The 19782-nt window shown below is 42.2% G+C and overlaps 2 protein-coding genes across 2 annotated transcripts; both read right to left on the bottom strand.

Moving 5' to 3' along the window:
* Window positions 1-5304: 5304 nt before the first annotated feature.
* On the bottom strand, window positions 5305-6111 carry MELLADRAFT_101380 (uncharacterized protein; the record flags this gene model as incomplete). The annotated part of the gene is made up of 2 exons (XM_007403699.1): window positions 5305-5432; window positions 5664-6111. The coding sequence occupies 2 exons, from the start codon at window positions 6109-6111 to the stop codon at window positions 5305-5307; spliced, it is 576 nt and encodes a 191-aa protein (XP_007403761.1).
* Window positions 6112-16948: 10837 nt separating this feature from the next.
* On the bottom strand, window positions 16949-18250 carry MELLADRAFT_58711 (uncharacterized protein; the record flags this gene model as incomplete). The annotated part of the gene is made up of 1 exon (XM_007403698.1): window positions 16949-18250. The coding sequence occupies one exon, from the start codon at window positions 18248-18250 to the stop codon at window positions 16949-16951; it is 1302 nt and encodes a 433-aa protein (XP_007403760.1).
* Window positions 18251-19782: the final 1532 nt, after the last annotated feature.

Genomic DNA, 19782 nt, shown 5'->3' with positions numbered 1-19782 from the left:
AACTACCAAGTGACAAGATAACAAATCAAGAGGAAATAAACATGTGACAAGATGAAATAATGAAATAAGATGATGCTGAAAATATAAGATAATAGGATAAGATGTATATTGACCCCAATTAGTCTACCAGATTAATGGCAATAAAATGAAGTGAGAGCTATGAAGAGTGGAAAGATGATGTAAGAGTCCATTCTCTGACTTGCTACCTATAGCGATAGGTAAGGGAGTTTGTTGGGGATGAGTGCTTCTAGCACCTCATAGGCTACGTATAGCCATAGTCCACCCTATAAGGCACGATCTTTACAATCAAGTCAAGATCGAGCGGGTTGGGGGTAACGGGGCCCCGGCCCGGGGCCTTGGTTTTCCTAAACCAAGAAGCCCCCAAGGTTTGGTTTTCTAGAACCAGGCTCACTTAGCCGGGGTCCTCCTCTCGATCTTTCCCTCCCGCCTGTCTCGAGCTTTCGGGTTCAACCTGTGGGACTGAGTGTGCCCGGCCGCCCATCTCTCAGTGGCCTGGCCGAGTGTCCTGAGCCTTCCGGGCACACCCCACTTACGCTCGTGACGCCACTGACCGCTCTGTCATCTTCTATGACCTTCTCAGCCTGTCGATCATGTGCTGCTCACTTTTGCGGCTCAAACTTTAAACTGATTCACAACTTCTTACAGCGTTCAGGTTCAAACCGGTCAGTCTTTTCTCACATGTGTCTCTATTCTACGTTTCTTTCCGCTTTGATATCAATTATTTTCTTTGCATTTCCCACCTTTGTGGCCACTCTCTGTCTTCAATTGCCTCTAGAAACTTCTTCGAGTCTAGCACGTCTTCTGGTGAGTATGTCTTCAAGTACGTGAGATAAGCCATTGAACTCCAACGTCCTTGCTTTGCTATCCTTCTAATGTCCATATCTAAATTGAATCGCAGGGATGCTCCGCCGACTCTGAAAGAGTGCCCGCTCCAAGACTTAATCCCGTGTTGACCCCAGATCTTTTTCACTCCGTTCAGGAATCTCATCTTTGATAACGGCTCCAGTTTCCCGTTTACTTTTGAGCTGAACAGCGGTGTTTCTGGGCTTGCATTCGGGTTTTTTTCTAGTAAGCGTGTTATTGCTGCTACTGGGTCTAAAACGTTGAGTTGTTGCTGAATGTGGATGATCTGGATTTCTCCGGGTAGGGCTGTCTTTGCTTTCCGAAGGTGTAATTTTATGTAGTTTGTACCCTTCTTCGAACCGAACTCGACGTGTCGTCTTAAGATTGCACCTTGGTCTGCTGCTGGGCAAAGCAGTTCTCCCAATCGTGCCATCCCCCAGAAGGCCACTATCCCTACTACTCCTATCAGTTCTTCGGTCTCCGACTTTCCGTGAGTTTCTTTCAATAACTTGAACAACTGGCGGATCACCACCGGGTTCTTTTCCGTGACTAACTCTTTCTTTTCTTCCTTTCTCTTATGTGCTCGTATCAATGTCTTCACCACTTCTGGGTGCGCCGTTGGTATTTTCCGGTGTTTGACAATTTGCCAAGCTCTGATGCCATCTAGGTATTTTTTGATCGTTGTCGAGCTCAACGGTTTTTCTGGTCCATCCTTGGTAAGTCCTTTTTCTTCTCCAGCCCATGCTACAAAATCGTATATATCCTCATCGGATATCACTTTGTTGGGGTTGAAGGCTCCTTCTGTTTTTTCTTTAAACTGAATGAATTTTGCCATCCCAGATGAATAACCGGAGAGTGTTGATGTGGCCCAGCTTCCGGATGCTGTGTGTCGGCCCGCTCTAGATGTGTTTTCGATCGCAAGTTGGAAATGTTTTGGTAGGTTTGTCATAGTTTTTTCAATTTGATTCAATTTTCTTGTATGAGAAGTCCTTTGAGATCTTTAGGAAGCGGGATTACCAGCATTTTTCTCCTGTGTTTCGAGGAGTCCAGACCCCTCGACAGTTTGTCGGCAGAGTTGTCTTCCGACGTCACACGTTTCACTTCGATACAGACTTCCTCTTTGATCAAGATGCTCTGGATCTTTCTCCACTCTAGATTTACGTTCCGGTCTCGCGATTTGCCGTTACGAATCGCGTTTTGCCGTTACGAATCGCGTTTTGCCGTTACGAATCGCGTTTTCCGTTACCGTGTTATCGGTAAGCATGATGAAGCATTTACCCTTGATGTTGAATAGCTGCATTAACATCAGGAGGCCTAGTCTTGCTGCGACTGTCTCCGCCCAGGCGATGCCTCTTTTGGACCTGTCTCTTTGCTCGTCGTTCCAACCTTGTCGAAGTCTAAATTTGGACCAGTGTTTCCCTATTATTATCCCCACCCCGTATGAGGTGGACGCGTCACCTACCCAGTTTACGTTCAGTTGTTCAGGTTTCGGGATCAATCTTTTTGGCTTCGCTGTCAATAGGGCGCTGTGCCATACCTCTAGGTCTTCTTCGACTGTTACTGGTGTTTCCCTCAAGGCCGAGGGGTAGTGCCATTCCGCCATCCACCTGTTGATATCTACTCTGTAGCAGTTCAGTTGGGGCAGCACCATCGCTGTGTGGTTGAGCTTACCCGCGATTTTCTGGACCTCCTTCAGTGTATGTCTTTTTTCCTTCCTGAATTCTTCTATCTCTAGTAGTCTCGTGGCAATCTTTTTGTCGGGTAATCTCACTGTCTTTTCCCTGCCGTTCCAGATGAACCCAAGGTACTTTTGCTCTTCAGCAAAGTCGTGCCTCTTCTCTACGTTTTCTACAATTCCCATCTCCTGGCTGACTTTGGATATATCGTTGAGATCAAAATGTAAGTTATCTGATTTTGACTTTACAAACAGGGTGTCGTCGACCCAGCGAAAGGCTGCTAAAAAGGGGAACTTTCGCAGCATAATCTCCTTCCACACATCTGCTACCATTCCAAAACTCCCGCATCCGGCAACTCCTCCAAACGTGATTCTGGTGTCTAGAAGGACCTGGTCTTCGAATGTCAACACCATAAGGAAGCGCCACTGATCTGGGGCTGTCGGAATCTGGCGATAAGCTTTGGCCCAATCGAAGATTGCCAAGAGTATGTCTTCGTCTAGGGAGCATAAAAATTCAGCAACGGCTCTGAAATCGTCCCAGGTAGTTTCGAAGTCGTATTTATCGACTTCCTCGTTTACTGACTGTACCATGGGGTTATCTTTTGGGAAAGACAGATCATTTATTGGTCTCGTCGTCCCGTCGCCGTTCACCACTGCCCCTAGTGGGTTTGTTCTGAAGAAACCAAAGTGTGCGTGGGCTTCTTCCTTTGAGTAAGGACCTATCATCCTTCCCTCTGCGATTTCAGTGGCGAAAGATTTCCTGATTTTCTCTTCTGCCGCTCTGGCTGACGCGTGGTTCGGCGGACAGAAATAAGGTACCCCTGCTACGTACGCGTCTCTTATCCCTTGATCAAATCCTTTCACTAACCCAATCAGTATGTCTTTATATTTTTCTGCCAAGTTGACCTTTTTCATCTCAGCTTCCCACACCCTTACGTTCATCTCGCATGATGCTTTTTCCGGCCATCGTGGTGTTACGGCCTCTCTAGCAACAGGAACTGTCCTTGCTATGGGTTTCTGACGGAAGGTGTCCGAGTGAATTTTTGCTTTCCCATAGCGTACGGACTGGGGGGGTAATTCAAGGTAGGCAGATTGTCTCTCAGGAGGTTTCACAAAACGTACTGATTGATTGGACTCAATCTGGGGGCTACAGATTAGGGTAGGAGGCAATTCATGCAGGTCAACTTTTCCGCTTCTCACTTGTGACTCTCAGCTGGTGTGTCATGTCTGTTCACCATGAGTGGGCATATGTCATATTGACTTCATTTCATTCAAATTTCTAAATAGGCTTACGCATAGCGTCCTTTCCTGCCTTTCCCACCTTTGGGGCTCCGGCTCCGTGAGCGGCTTCTTTTCTGGTACCGGTTTTTATCATCACCGCCTCCGTACCTCTCCCGACCTCTCTCTCGGTCTTCATCTCTTCTACGCGTCAAACCGCCTGGTCTCCTCGCCAGTTCTTCCTTCCTCTCATCTGAGGACATTGTTTTCCACTTTGCTGACGGGATCCAGTTCGGATCTGCTGGTCTGCTGTAAGAAGCCTCTGTCTTGACTGCTTGATAAACCTCGTACGGTTTCTTTGGAAATGCCGATGTTGATGATGCGGTGTGGTTGGGGTTGGACCTTGCTGCTCCTGTTAGAGGGTTTAGATGAGACAGGGGGCCTCCAGGTGCGTAAGGGTTTGTTCGATAAGCCCTTTCTTGGCGCGAATCAGCCATGATCTTTGCCTCTTCGAATATAGCTGACTGTAGAACGCTGAAATTCCTTATTTTGTTGTCGGCTGTCTCCCTCATTACACCCTGCCTAATTCCTCTGCAATACCTCAGTGCGATCATCCAACCAAAATTATCTCTCAACTCCATCACCACCTTTCTGTGGCCTTCAAACCGTTCGGCTAGGGTTTCCCAGCCTGCTGCTTCTACGTACTTAATGAACAGGCTAATACTATCGATCCAGTCCTCAAATTGCATGGTCATCTCTTCTGGCGGTGGCGCACCTCCATACACTCTCAAGGACGCACTTCCATCTTCGATTTTTGACTCCGTAGGTGCTTTACGTCTACTCCATTCTTGCTGGTCGTCAATGAGAAATTGTTTGTTGAAAACTGTCAACGGGATGAAGGATTTAAAGGTTTGTAACCAGTGAGTTAGGACGGGGGAAAGTTGGTTCAACCCTTTCTCCATCTCTTCGTCCGTGCTTGCCACCAGTCTCCTCCCATTTTCAATCACATCTCCATTACGTAGGACCAATCTTCCTTTCTTTGTCGCCATCAGCACCTTAATCTGTTCCTCTTCTTCTTCCTCCGTTAGGATCTCTCGAGTTTGGTTTGATGGTTGGCTGGGGGCGGGAAGTCTCATTTCTTGACCTTCAGAGCGGCTGAGGCCGTGTCGTAAATTTTGTCGATCTTTGTAATGAACATATCGAAGTCTTTGTGGGGGTTCTTCCGTTGGCCGATTTGTGTAGGGGGTAGGAAGGTGAGCACTTCTTCTCTCGGGAGTATCTTCTGCCGTAGAGTGGTTGTCGTGTCTCTCGGGGTTTCGCTCCCTTCTTGGTTGATTTTCGTAACCTCTTCTCTCTATTTTGCCTGGCTCGGTAGGGTTATGGAGGGGCTGTTTCCTGAGAGCGGCTTGTCGAGTCGGCTCTTGAATTCGCTCTCTCTTGGTTAGTGGCAGGTTTCCTAGCGACTCCGTGCTATTGGTTAGGTTTTCCGCGATGAGTGCGTAAGGTCGTGTGCTTGGAAGCCCGCTTCCGCTTGCCACTGGGTATGTTCAAGCGATGGAGTTTGCTCTTGGATTTTCACACCGATCCCACTGGTCGAGTAAGGCCATTGCTTCTGCACGGCGACCTTTCGCAAATAGGTACTCCACCCTATCGTTTGGTTGGATGGGTGAATTTCCTGTTCAATCGTAACCAATTCAAAGAACACAGGTTCGTCAGACTCTTTCTTGTCTTCCTGTCAGTCTCTTCATCCCCCCACTTATTTGGGATCTTGGGATTGCCATCAGACTTTCTTGCATCTCGGCTCCCCCCTGTCTGGGATCTGGGTAGCTCGGAATTTGCCAACCTCTTCGAGGATCTTGGCTACTTGTCATGGATGTTTAATTTCCAGATCTAAAACTCTGCTTACCATCTTCAAAGTGCAGTTGAGATTTGTCTCCTGAATCGAATATCGGTGAGGGTGAGCGCGCTGAAGACGACGCTCGTCTCTTCCCCTTGCCTTCTTCCCGTCTTTGGATTGCCTCTGGCCTCCAGGAGGTGTTGTCGTCCTCTTCTGATGGAATTAAGGATCCGTTTAGTAACTGTAGGGTGTCGACGTCGATCTGAGATTTGACCTGTTGAGTTTCCTCTAACTCTTCTTCGCTATCCGTCTCTCCTCCTTCGATTCTTGTTGGCTCCCCGTCTATTGGATCTCCGTCTAGGTCGTCAACCGGGTTGCCTCCTTCTCGGGGGATAGTTTTGGCTCGTCTGGGTGTAGCCAATCGTGGGCCAGGCTGTTGTCCCGTCGCCGCTGCCCTCATCCTGGTCAATGTCAACCTGGCTGCTTTTGCTTCCGCTAGCGCTATCGCCTCGTCCATCTTCTTTGATATTTCTTTCTTTCTTTCCGGGTTTGTTTATGTGTTGTATTGGCGTTTGAAGAAAAAAGAAATTGGGAAAATTTTTGGAAATTAATCAACAAAAAAGCTAGTAGCTCTAAACCCCAAGGGTGTCTTGAGCTACTACGGTAGATGGACTTGCGGTGAAAGGCTCTAGCGCTTGAGGGCCTAGAGCAGCGAGGTATGAGAAGGAAAGGTGTGAGAGCGAAAAACCTTTCCTGTGGTGCACGGCAGAGTGTCACTAGTCAGCCTCGGGGCCGAGTGCCATGCGGGTATCTCATTCTTACCTCCTGCGGTCACCGCAAGTCGTCATGGACCTACGAACCACCTGTGTTATGGTGGTTCTCTCAAGAAAACACAGATCAAGTATACTCATCTAGTTAATCATTGTGTTTTTTTCTTATTCTTCATATGTTGTTTGAACAGAGCAATGCAAGTAAGAACATCAGAGGACTGGTCAATGGTGGTGATACCTGCTCTCCACCATCCCCTACAACCAACATCACAATGAACTTAGGTGTTAAGGAACCTCTTTGAGGAACAGAAATATCAGTGGCCAAAGAAAATATTTGTTTTGATTGTTCTGAGGCACACAACATAGCCGCAATAGTAAGATAGATGTGTGCCAAGGAAGCAAGAGCCTGGAAATTCAAAGAGTTTACCTGTGAAACAAAGAAATACATACAACAACATATGTTCAGATGTCAGTGAGTAAAGACAACTTACATTCCACCACACCAGTGGAGATTGGCCAGGACAATTGGATAATCTACCTGCTGGTACAAGGTGAGCTCAGATGTCTGAATCAATTTGGGTGATTGAATAGTGGCAGATGAAGTAACAATATCAACCTGATTGAATGATATGTGTGAAGTAGAGGGGGTCAGTGATGGGGAAGAGTCTGGGGTAGCTGACCAACTTTTCCAAAGCTGAACTGAAGAGTCCTTCAACAAGCTCCTCATCTTGTGAGGCATGCTCTGGGTAGTGCAAGTCAGAGAGCTTTGATCAATACTTGGGATTGAGGATATTCACCAAAATTTTCACATTGGAAGAAACACCCCAATCAGAACAAAACAGATTGATATTTCCGTAATTTTGTTTTGTTTGCCATGTACTAGATAAACTACAATAAAACACAACTTGAAACAAACTCAAGATGCAAAAGAAATTTATTGTGAATTTTGTAGGTACAAACAGTTTCAAATGAGCCATTAGGTTGATAAAGGAGGAGCATGGAAACAAATCGATGGACTAGGATTTTGTAGTTTTTTTTGAAAAGATAAATTGGAAAAATATTGAATTTTAAAGCCCTGCTGAACAAGTGCTAACCCTGGATAATGTTGAGACATGTGGCAATCTTCAATCAAATCATGGGCCAGGTGGCTTGATCACATCTTTTTTTATTAATATAGTGGGAACCATCAAGAGGCAAGAAGCCACAGACCGAGGAATTTGTAATTACAACAAACAATCCGGTTTTCACCTGGTGCACTCTTAACCGTATGTATGGTCAAAAAGAACAAGACTTTCAAAAGTGGGTCTTCTGAGGATATCTGTGAATAGCCCGGAACAAGAGGACCCCAAAAATATCTTGATTTTTGAATTGAGTGATATTGGTGACTTTGACAATCTTTTTTGAAAACTTATCCAATTAAGTGGCTCTTGATGGTTCCCACTATAGAAATTCTTTAAAAATCACAAGAGGAAAGAAAGTAAGGCCAATGATTATGAAGATCCTCATGCAAAAAACTTGAGATCAAGATGAGCACACTAAAGGCTAGAGCTATTCAAGTTAGTTATAAGAAGAAAAAAACTTACAATGAAAAAGGCAAGAGAAACAAAAATGATCCAGTGATTTAATTAATAAGAACAATGCGTTCATCTGATTTTCTTTCTATTGTATTGCCCATCCTGATTAACTAACTAGTTGTAAAATAATTCCTTGAGTTCTGAAAAGCTCCTATAAGCCTTGATTGTAGTCTTTTATGGCAATCAAGCATCTCTTAAATCTTCCCACATTGTCAACAAGGAGGCTGAAGAGGACCCTGGAGAGCTACTATTGAGGCACTCAATGTAAAGAATATTTCCTTATGTTTGCTGTGAATTCCATAGCTTGTAAAAAGTCTGCACATTTGTATTGCTATGGATTCCAAAATTGACCAAGCCCCTTGCTTCTTGCTGGGCCTTGTTCAGGAAAGAGCAAGGAACTGTATCAAATTTTTATGAATTCAAACTTCAGTCAAGTATATGTGATGTAAGAATTTTTTTACATCATGTGCCTCAATACAAGCTGTCCAGGGTCCTATTGAGGTGGTCAAGATCATAATATGACTGTCAGCTCTCGAGCTCTTAAGCATGAAGCGCCAAAAGAGCTACAATAAAAAAATAATAATATAATAAAAATATTTCACTTCCTTTCTACATTTTTACAACACAGACAACAAATGTAAAAATGCAACTTAATAAAACACACAACTTCTAGACCTAGTTTCAAAGGTCCCAAAAGCTATCAAAGTAAGGAACTTCGATATAACTAATGATAGAAATAAAATAGTAACATATAAAAAATATAGAACACAAGTATATATTAAAACACCGACATTGTTTCCCGGCTTAGTATCAAAAGTCGCGGGAAAGAGATATCCTTACATAATGAAGAATTGAATTCATTGAGAGAAATTCTAGAAAAGAATTACTCTTCTAGGGAACTAGGTCGGAGGAAGCCAAAAAATCCATAGATTACCTAACAAACTAATCATGCCAAGAAAGGATCATGAGAACAAATTATTACAGAATAAACATACTACTGAAATGTCTTACCTAAAACTATACTAACGGATACAATATCACGTAAGGAAGGCAAGGAACATTTCGAAGCAACTAGATCATTAGCTTGGAAGAGAAAGCTGCGCAGCATTTACCACAAGCTGAACCAAGACATCAGAAAGGTATAAATACCTGGTGAGGAATCAGAAAAGAACGGACCTTACCTGATTTTACCCATACCAATATTTCTATTTAGAACCAAGAAGTCTAAAGCAAGAAATTCTATCTCTTTTCAATTGCTAGCTAGTAAGAAATTCCCGAAGAATAATCATATTAGTTCCCTTTTGAAATTAGTTATTAAATCAGTGTCACGCCTTTTATAAAAATTTCCTTTAATCACTAAAACCCCACCATTGCTGAGTTACGCTATCTGTGAATCTATCACAGGTTAGTCTTTCTCTTCCATTCTTCTGGTCAAGGACCCAGGTCTTGCAACTGAACAGTTGGCAAGATCCCTGTGGATTTTAAATCCCAGGCTGCTCTTAAACTTTCGAGTTTTAGAGATAATCACGGCCCAGGCTTGACCTGCTACCATCTGTTAACTTACAGTGGGCCTGTGATTCCAGTTTTATATTAAATCAAAACCCTTTATATTAGGAAATACTAATATACCTACCTTTCTCCGGCGTTCCTCAATAGATATCAAGCTTACATATTCCCCGTACCCAGCGGAATATCATTCAGGACCTCCTCACGAGTTGTTGACTAGACCAAATCGTGAGTTATAATTGTAGCCACCCTGACAATGACCAGATAGGGCTGGCCAAGCTTGCACTTTGTTCAGCAGGGCCTTTTTTGAGGTCAGGAATGTTATTTTTGACAAATCTGACAATGTGAGTCTGACTCAAGTGGCACCTTAGAGCCACCATAGCTTTCTGATGTGCAGTATAACTCACTCAGTCCACATTAGGAGTACCATTACTGCCCCACAAGCCCAAAACCCATACAGTATGATTTGGGTATACTCATGCTCATACTTGCATCCCTGGTCCTGACCAGATGGGATCAAATAACTGAGAAGAATGTTTTGCCTCCCAAAGATGCACCCATACATCCCATTTTATTGGTTTCAGGTTTTGATGGGTTGGAAATCACTTGCTTTGGATTTCAATTGTACTCTAGGTATTGATTCTTTTTCATTTTGTTTTGCCTTTGAATGGTAACTCCACCACGGTATCTCACTCTGTGATCCAGGAAACACCAATGGTACAGATCATCATGCTGAAGGTCTCTTTCACATCAACTAACAAAGTTTCTTATGCATCCATTTTATGTTTGACTTGTACTGGTTCTTTACTCAGTCAGTCTTTGGGTAATGGTGAAGTAGCATTAAGGGTACACAAACCTGGAACCCGACATGGAAAACCCATGTAAAAATCCCGTGACAACCCATCTGAATTTTGGATTTTTTTCACGGGTTTTTTAAATGGGTTGCCTTGGACAGGTTTGTACGCCCCAACCCATCAACCCAACCCATCCCTATATTTAAATTATGACTCGAATCTCTGTCCGCAGGCAGCTTCTGTCATCACTTGACGCCTCTATCTTACTTCATGTGTCTCTTCTTGCTTCTACCTCAACCATAACTCCATCCACTACCCCATCTCTCCTTCAAAACTTAATTGCTGGTTTAATTATGGTGTCTTTCATAAATTCTGATGACGATGACCACGACGATGGCAACCACGACGATTCGGACAATAATATTGGTCATCAAGAACGTATCATTATATTTTCTTACGCAATCATGATGTTATCTTCCATGGACAACAGGGCCTACATGAATCAACGGAAGAGAAGACTAGAAGATGATGAATCGATTCTAGGAGTTTTATTGAAGATCCGAGAAGAAACGAAAAGACAAAGATACCCTCTACCCAGGCATCGCAGGCCTCGTTGTAGTCTGAAGGCTCAGACTTTTCAAGCGTGGTTTGATGAGACCGATCGCACTTGGTTGATGGCGGTGAGCTCTTTCCTTTAATATCATTCTGTAAATTACATAGTTGATCAATCATTTTCCTTTCCTTTTGAGTCTAGGCACGCATGTCAAGGGCAGACTTTACAAATCTTCTCCACCAAATAGGATCATGTCCTATCTTCTACAATAACTCAAGTTGTCAGCAGGCACCGGTCCAGTGGCAACTATTGGTGGCTTTGGCAAATTTAGGCTTATCGGGAAATGGAGGCTCTCTTGTTATGAAAGCAAAACTTTTTTCTTTGGCAGGTTTGTCAAAGTCATGATCTTTTCACAAGCCACTCGTCTGATCTTGTACTGAAAAGGTTTGTTCTTGGATTTTCAGAGGGCAGTGTCGATAACTATACAAAACGCTGCATCCACGCAATTCTCCAGCTCGAGTCCAAATATGTACAATGGCCAAATGTAGATCAGCGAGCGAAAATTAAGCAACAAATTGGTCGTTCTTCGTGGTTTCAAGATTGTGTAGGCTTTATTGATGGAACGTTGGTACCTTTAGCATCTGCGCCCTCAAAAAATAAAGAGGATTACTACACACGAAAGTCGATATATGCTTTGAACTCTCTTATAATATGCGATGATCAGCGAAAGATACTATACGCCCATCATGGATGGTGTGGTAGCGCACACGATCAACGAGTGTTGAAGTCTACTCGTGTAAGTGCATTCATTTCATCACTCTCTATCCTCTCTCTCAAGCTGATATTATGAATCCTTTATGTGTAGTTATATCAGAATATGTCCTCCCATTTTTCACATGGAGAGTATATTCTAGCCGACTCTGGCTATGCTTCAATTGAACATATCGTTCCGGTCTTCAAACAATCACGAAGTGGGCCGTTATCAGAAGCTCAAAATCACTTCAACAAATCGATCTCCAAAGTCCGAATCGCATCTGAACACTGCAACGGCTTGTTACAGATGCGATTCGGCTCCCTTCACGAGCTGCGACTGTCAATCAGCAACGCCAAAGATGCTGCGTTTGTATGTGATTGGATTGCAGCTTGTGTAGTCATCCACAACTTCTTGATTGTGGATGGATCGGTAATGGTAGGTATTAGCATGTTCAGTCACTCAGAGACTGTAGATGAGCCATCCTGTCCAGCACAAAGGATGGCTTATTCACAGGGGCCAAAATAGATACTCACATACATGTGAGCGTTGTAGACTTTTTGGAATTCTCCAAAAAAGATTCATTTTCTTTCAGATTGATTCAATTCACAATCTTGTTTGTGTTCAGGTGATCATCCTGTGGTTCTCATATTGTACTTGACATTTATTGAGAAGGCTCATTTCCATCTTGGATGAGCAATAACTGATTCCCGATGAGTACTCAGGATCAGCTCATGAGGCACTGAATACTCAGCAATTTGTTCAAAATGAAGATGAGCACATGAACTATACCTTCCTGAGGCTTCATTTTTCAGTGAAGAAGCCTGCCCAGGGGCGTCCCATTTGAGCTGCTCAGCAAATACTCAGTAGCATCCCCTGACTGGATCACTGATGGGCCGGACTTTTCTCAGACTTCCTTGCTAAGGAATGAAGCCTGATAAAAGTGTCATCCTATCTGCTCATTGCTCAGCTAATCCTCAGTGATATCCCTGGATAAAGTTTTTCACACTGAGGGGCTGAGATCAACTGAGCAGCCCCTCAGCCAATACTCAGTGACATCCTTTGGAGCCTTCTGATCCGGCCAGGAATGTCCCTGAGGACTAGCTGAGCAGGCCCTCATCCAATGAGCAGTGAAATCCTCCGGATCCTCCTGATCTCAGGGATGCCCCTGAGGAATAACTGAGCAGCCCCTCATCCAATGAGCAGTGAAATCCTCCGGATCCTCCTGATCTCAGGGATGCCCCTGAGGAATAACTGAGCAGCCCCTCATCCAATGAGCAGTGAAATCCTCCGGATCCTCCTGATCTCAGGGATGCCCCTGAGGAATAACTGAGCAGCCCCTCATCCAATGAGCAGTGAAATCCTCCGGATCCTCCTGATCTCAGGGATGCCCCTGAGGAATAACTGAGCAGCTCAGTTGAACGAGCAGACGGGCCTCAGGCTTCATTCCGGAGCCATGAAGCTTGAGGCAAGCTTGGCGCTCTGTGATCCATCTGGGGGATACTTCAGAGACTTAGCTAAGGAAATACTCAGTTCAGCTCAGCCCCTAAGCTATACATTGGTGGCATCCCTTGGAACTTACTGAACCATGGAATGCCGCTCAGGATCAGCTGAGCAGATGGATCAGCCCTTCCTCAGACTTCTTTGCTCAGGAATAAATGCTGAGGAAGGCTTAGTTTGTCTGCTCAGTTCCTGATGATCACGTAATCAGCTGACAAACAGAAAGAAAAGGGAAACAAATGGGAAACAAATGGGAAACAAATTGGAAACAAATGGGAAACGAATGGGAACAAAACAGGAAAATTTCAACGCTCACATAGTTGTGAGCATCAATTTTTGCCCCTGTGATTTGGACTCAGTGGGACATCAACGCCGTGATTGTTTATTCCGTGATTTTTGTATTGAAAAAGGGTATTGAATTGTGTACAGACAGCTTTGGAGAAGAAAAGGAACTCTGTGTACTCAAAGTAGTCAATCGAAGATTTCACACATTTGTCTCTAGACCCGTTTTTTTGAATGAACTCATTTCCTTTCACTTCTTCTTTTTGGTGAATCAATCAACTGATTTGTACGCTAATTAGTCCAAATCGATCAAAAATTTTGTGTTTGAAATTGAATTTTTTTATTTCTTTACTTTCACACTGCAACCTGAACCAAACTAGAAGATCGAGAGAGAGACAAACATTTTAGAAAATAAAAGACAAACGACATTTTTTTAATTTTGAAGATCGATTTGATCTCGAACGAGTCATCTCACATATTTTTAAAGGTATCAAGTAACGAATAGTAAACTAATTTTCGAATAGTTCAAAATAACTCGATAGGATCAAACTCCTTCAGACACATATACTATAAGAAATAAGACATCTCGGACATCCTCAATAACCAAACATTACTCGATGAAAATAGATTGTAATCAATCTAGGTATCCTCAACAACATTGACCTACTTGATTTGATGAGGTTTTGAATAGAGCCAAAGTGAAATTGTCTCTATTCACTTTGGGTGGTGTGTGAATGAGATCCTGATTGAGTGGCCTCGGCATCTGGTAATTGAGATGGCTGGACATCGGGTAACAAGCGCAAAGCCAGGGCCTCTGCTGCAACTGGGTCCATGTTTCCACGTATAAGATCTACAACCATCTTGCTACGAGCGATTCGCAACTCCACATTCATTTTAGAAATTGCCAGGCTTTCTTTTGATGCCAATTCAGTTGCTCGAGTAGTTGTCATCATTTTCGATATTTCTTTGGTAAAGTTCAAACTGATATGTTCTTGAGACTGTGTAGCGCGGGTTTTGCTAGCCTCGCGTTCTTCTTTGGGGGGAGGTGATTCAAGATTGACATGAAACCTCCCAAAGAGTCTTGAGGGGACTCTTTAGGTGCAGTAACCATGGGTGTCGAGTTACTGCTGACTCGTAGACACTTGCCAGAGGGAGTAGCAGAAGGGGTGACAGGTCGAGTCGCTTTATTCGACTGAGTTGGTTGATTGTGTTCTTGGGAAGCTGGTAACTTGTCTTCAGACTGAAGACAAGGTGGCGTTTTGTCCCATGTGTAGTTCACAGATCCGGTTGGACTTTGAGACTGCTTGTCTTGATATTGAGAATCCGATGTCTGTACTTGTTCGCCGAGTGAGTCTCTAGAGGCCAAAGGGTGGGCGGAAGGTCGGTCTCGAAGAACTGGCTCAAGTTCCTCGTACCACGGACATCTACGGAGAATTCTGACTGTAGAAACAGTCTCAATCAGTCTCGATCCAACATAAATGAAGCAAGACTGAACAACGTACCCTGAAGACTTCCTTGATCATCATCATCATCTTTCTTACCCCTCCTCTTATTCCATTTGAACACAGCAATATCAGCTTTTGACACAGTGAACTCAAATCTTTCTTCGTCGTGATTGCCCTCGCCAGTCGCTTTTTGAAGACTATTAGCATCCCTGAACCATGCTTCGAGATTTCCAATCTAGATTATAACACGACAAGCAGATTCAGGACCAATGATAGATACTTACATAAAATGAGACTTACTTTTTTTTCACACTCTTGACCTCCTCTTTCTGCATGTCCTTTGGAAACAAGAAAAGCAGCCACTCTCTCACGTACTACCTTCTTCTGTTGAGTGCGCCAAGAATTGTAGTTCTCAAAATTGCTACACCATTCAGCAATGAGATCTAAGTTGGATTTGCCATCACTTTCAGGGGTGAACCAGCATTTCCTAGACTTGAAGACATCCGTGTCTTTCTCCTCGTTATGACTTTGAGTATCATCTTTGCCTGTAGTTTGAATTTGAAGATCAGACTCCGGTCGAGATGATTGAATGACTTTAGACTTCTGGGGAGACTTTCGAGAAGGTGCTGCTGCTGGTGACTTTTGAGGTCGTCCTCGTGGCTTCTTAGGCGGGTCTGAAGTTGCCATGATAGCAGGGTTGTTGGCTGATGGTGGATTGGGCATGGAAGGTTGGTTGTCTGATGGTGAATTTGAGGTGGTTACAAGCTGTTGAAGACGTAACCAATCCGCTGGGGAAAGGGTTGGAACCGTGAAAGGTGTTGAGGATAAAACGGGCTGAGATCCTGCGGTGTTTGTGCTGATTGCAATCAAAGGGGGTGGAACTGCTTGAACAAGGTTTGACAGAGACGGAGTTGGTGTGGGAGGGTTGACATTTGGCGTTGGTGTGGAAGCTGAAGGGGTAGTTGAGTCCATAACTCAACTATCTTTTTTTTCCCATGGGTCGAAAAAAAAAGCTGATTTCAACCCATGTAAAAAAACCCGTGAAAAAAATCCAAAATTCAGATGGGTTGTCACGGGATTTTTACATGGGTTTTCCATGTCGGGTTCCAGGTTTGTGTACCCTTATATTATGTTCAAGAAAAAATTCATCTTCAATCTTTGATAAAAATAAAGAGAAAGTCAGATTGATAAAGAATAGTGAAGAAGTCAAATTAAAGATTCCTTCCAAAACACTCTCAAACCAAATCCCTCACCTAGCTTATTTTCATCATTACAACCACCTTGTCAATCACATACTTCACCTGTATAACTATGTATGAATATACACACATACTCAAAACAAAAAAAAGCTTATCTAAAAACAAAAAAAGGTTCTCATATCTATCACCTATCTCAATCTCAAAAATTTACAAAAAAAATCAACAATTTGAAATTCTCTTTCAAAAACTTTCTTTATAAACACCACAAGACCTATCTTTTGCAACCCATATCATTTCTTTAAGTGTTCAACAAACAAATTTAATTAAAAAGAAAAGTGAACTGTCCAAATACAAAAAGACCATTTTTTTTCTCAATACAATTTTATACTAACTTATAAAAAATATTAAATCAAATCAAAATCAAAATGGAAATGAAAATGAAAAAAAAAATGAAAACCTAAAATGTACACTTATTTTTTTCTTATCAAAACATTTCATAAATCATCAATTTTTTTCTTTCTTATTCTCATTCTTAATTCTTTTTCAAATACAAAACAACAAAAAAAAATCAATGTAAATCAAAACCAAATCACAGAGAAAAGAAAAAGATACAAAGAAAGTCCAATCTTAAAAAGTATAAAGTGGTTTTTTTCGAAATTTTTAAAACTTAAATTCACATCTTTCTGTTACATGATAAAATTATTTTCAAAAAAACATAGAAAAGAATATAATCAGGATCAAAGAGAATAAGACCATCAAGTTTTTAAAAAGTCTTCATAACTCATCCAGCTGTGGTGTACAAGCTCAGACAACCAAGTTTTCAAAAAACACACTATCAACTCAACCAAACCGCGTATCTAAAAGAATCCCAAATCCGTTCAAACTTCAAATCAACAAACCAATACTTCCAAAGAAATTGATCAACCAAAACTTAAACTGTCAAAAAAAAAAAACTCACCAAAAAAGAAAAGAGACCAAGATTAATAATCAAACCAACTAAACCGATCCTTGAACCGACGATGACCCTCAGTTTTACCTTCTTTGATCTCAGAAGGTTTCGATTTCTTTTGAATGATTAAATTAGGTGGTGGTAAAGGTGGTAAAAGATCTAATAACCTGCGTTCAGCTTGATTCAATTGACTTTGATCTGATAACTTTTGACCCGATTGGATTTGTTTTAAACTTTTCACATAAGGTGAAAGTGAGGATCTATTTGATTGATGATTAGGTCTTGGATCATTTAGATGAGTGGGTGTAGTAGGTGAACATCCTTCTTCATGACTTTCAACTGATTTTCTTCTTTTTGAATCTTTTTCTTTCGACACTTTTTTGTTAGGTTGATTTGTTGAATTCATCAAACGTGATCCGATTGGTGAATGTGATGGACTAGTAGAAGGTGAAGAAAGACTTTTACTTAAAGAAGATGAACGTAACTGAGGAGAAGGATCATTAGATTTTCTAGGTTTTTGTTGAAATCGACTGATAGCTAACCGATGACGAGCCGAAAGTTCTGTAAAACTCATAGACTGAGGTCTTGATTGTGATTGATTTAGAGTTGGTTGATCAGGTCTTTGTTGAGGAGGAAGTGAAGATCTTAAGATCCCAGTCACGATTCGTTCAGGTTGATCATGAGAACTTGATCGAGATTCTTGATGATTAGCAATTTTCGAAAGCGGACTACGAGGACTATTGAGAATTGAAGAGATCGGATATGAAGTGTTGGTCGAACTAGGTGAAGAATGTGGTGATTCGAATGATGCTTGAATAGGATTCACATTAGGAACTTCTATCGTAGGTAATCCATGCAATGAATGGATCGAATTAGACGCTTGATGATATGATACATGATGACTGTTTGGCATGTACGAAAGTCTTTTGTAGGTTAATGGATTGAATTGGTTTGGGATCTGAAGCGGAGCATGAGTAGGAAATTGTGGTCGGTTGAGAAAGTGCGGTTGTGGTTGTTGTGGAATTTGACCAGCGGCACCGCAGTAAGAATGTCGACTAGCTGGTACTTGACGAGGAGGTGTTTGAAGGTGTGGTGATTGGATGAAATGATTGGGATTGAGCGTAGAGTTTCTCTGTGAGATGTGATTATTGTTCAAAAGGTTATTGGGATTGTTTGTTCTGTGAGAATGGTGTTGGTCTTGTTGTTGTTGTTGTTTAGTGTTCATAGTATTAGACTGAATCTGACTAAGTGGACGTGAAGTAGACTGGCGATGATGTTGATGGGTTGGTGAAGTAGTCTTAAAATGATTAGATTTATCTTCAACTCTAGACATTTCACTAACAATAAAAGATCAGATTGGTTTTGAAAAAGATTGAAAAGAAGCAAGGAGGAATGAAGAGTGGAATTGGATAAAGTTTTTTTCTTCTTGTTTCGTGATTCAGATTTAGATGATGAAACTTATGGAATATTAATCACAATTACCCCCCCCCAAGGATATGATAATTGAAGGTGTATGTATTCAATAGGAATCAACTCAAGCTAGGCTTGGGGCTTTGCTAAATGTAAGTAAGTAAGATGAAGGATTAATCAATCAGTAGATTTGATTTGGAGATAAAAGAAGTACAAAAGGAGTGATTAGGATATATATATAGTGAGAGTGAGAGTGAGAGTGAGAGTAAGTAAACTGATTTGATCCAATCGAGTTGATATTCTAAAAGTTTTCAAGTCTGAGATGAATGGATTGTGTACGGACTTAGATCTCAACTTTACTTGGACTGACTGGATTTCTTCATTCAGATTCACAAATGAACCATCACCAATGACCAATGACCATGACCATCTCAAGAAGAAGCATTCAACTCTTTTGACTCATCACAAGCATTCCCAAAGCTTTCTCTGTCTCTATCCGATTCCGACCGAAAATTAAATTTACATAACTTAACCAAGACGAAGAAGCTCATCAAACCCAAATCAAGAATCTTAAAAATTCCTTCCCTGTCAGTCAGTCAAATCAGTTTACGAATACCTCGGCCAAAACCAAAGCCAAGGTCAAACCAGTTGACTTGTGATTGGATTCGATTCGATTCGTCGGACTCGTATCTGTACACCATGACCAAGATGATCAAATCAATTCACCCGACATCAGAATCCAGATTGGACTGAAGCGAATTTCAAACTTTAAAGATCTTGGTACATACAATTTATCTTCGCTTAACGCAAACTGTTTATCACAGCTCTTCATCTCACAAACTTACACTTGATCACATCAGAACTCATCCTATCTCAGGAACAACCCATATGTTATGCTGTAACACTCAAACCTTGAGAAGTGCGTACAAAGAATCGGATTGATGATCTTTGACTTGTGTGTGTAGATTTAAGTGCAAGTTGTGTCATGTCTACCCCATACCTGTGCCAAATGAGAAGAACCTTATACATACATAAACTCACTAACTTGAAAGATTTTCATCCGTGAATCTTCAAAATAATAAGTAGTTACACTCAATTTACTAAAGCTTCACCAACTTTGCCCAAACTCGAGCAAATTCAAGGGGAATTTGTGACAAGGATTTTTGATTTGACTTCAACTAAGTCTTAGGAGCCAAGCCACCATTTGACATCATTCTTGTGAAGTGTCGATGGTTGACTTCCTCTGGCAGATGAGATCATGCCACAATCTCGAGATGAGAATCAGATGATGTAGGCAAGACGCGCTGCGTGAGTATGACATCCTGTCATCAATGCAGCGCACACATGAGGCCTAACGCTTTTCATGCTCTCGGGCACTACATTAGGGGTTCTCAAAGTTGGCCCGGTTTCAAGAAAACCCAGTTGACCCGGTTGCTTTTTGGCAGTAACCTTGTG

The sequence above is a fragment of the Melampsora larici-populina genome (genome assembly GCF_000204055.1).
Source record: "Melampsora larici-populina 98AG31 unplaced genomic scaffold MELLAscaffold_1, whole genome shotgun sequence".
NCBI lineage: Eukaryota > Fungi > Basidiomycota > Pucciniomycetes > Pucciniales > Melampsoraceae > Melampsora > Melampsora laricis-populina.
The sequence above is the reverse complement of the archived record's forward strand: the minus strand, read 5'-3'. Positions and strand labels throughout refer to the sequence as shown.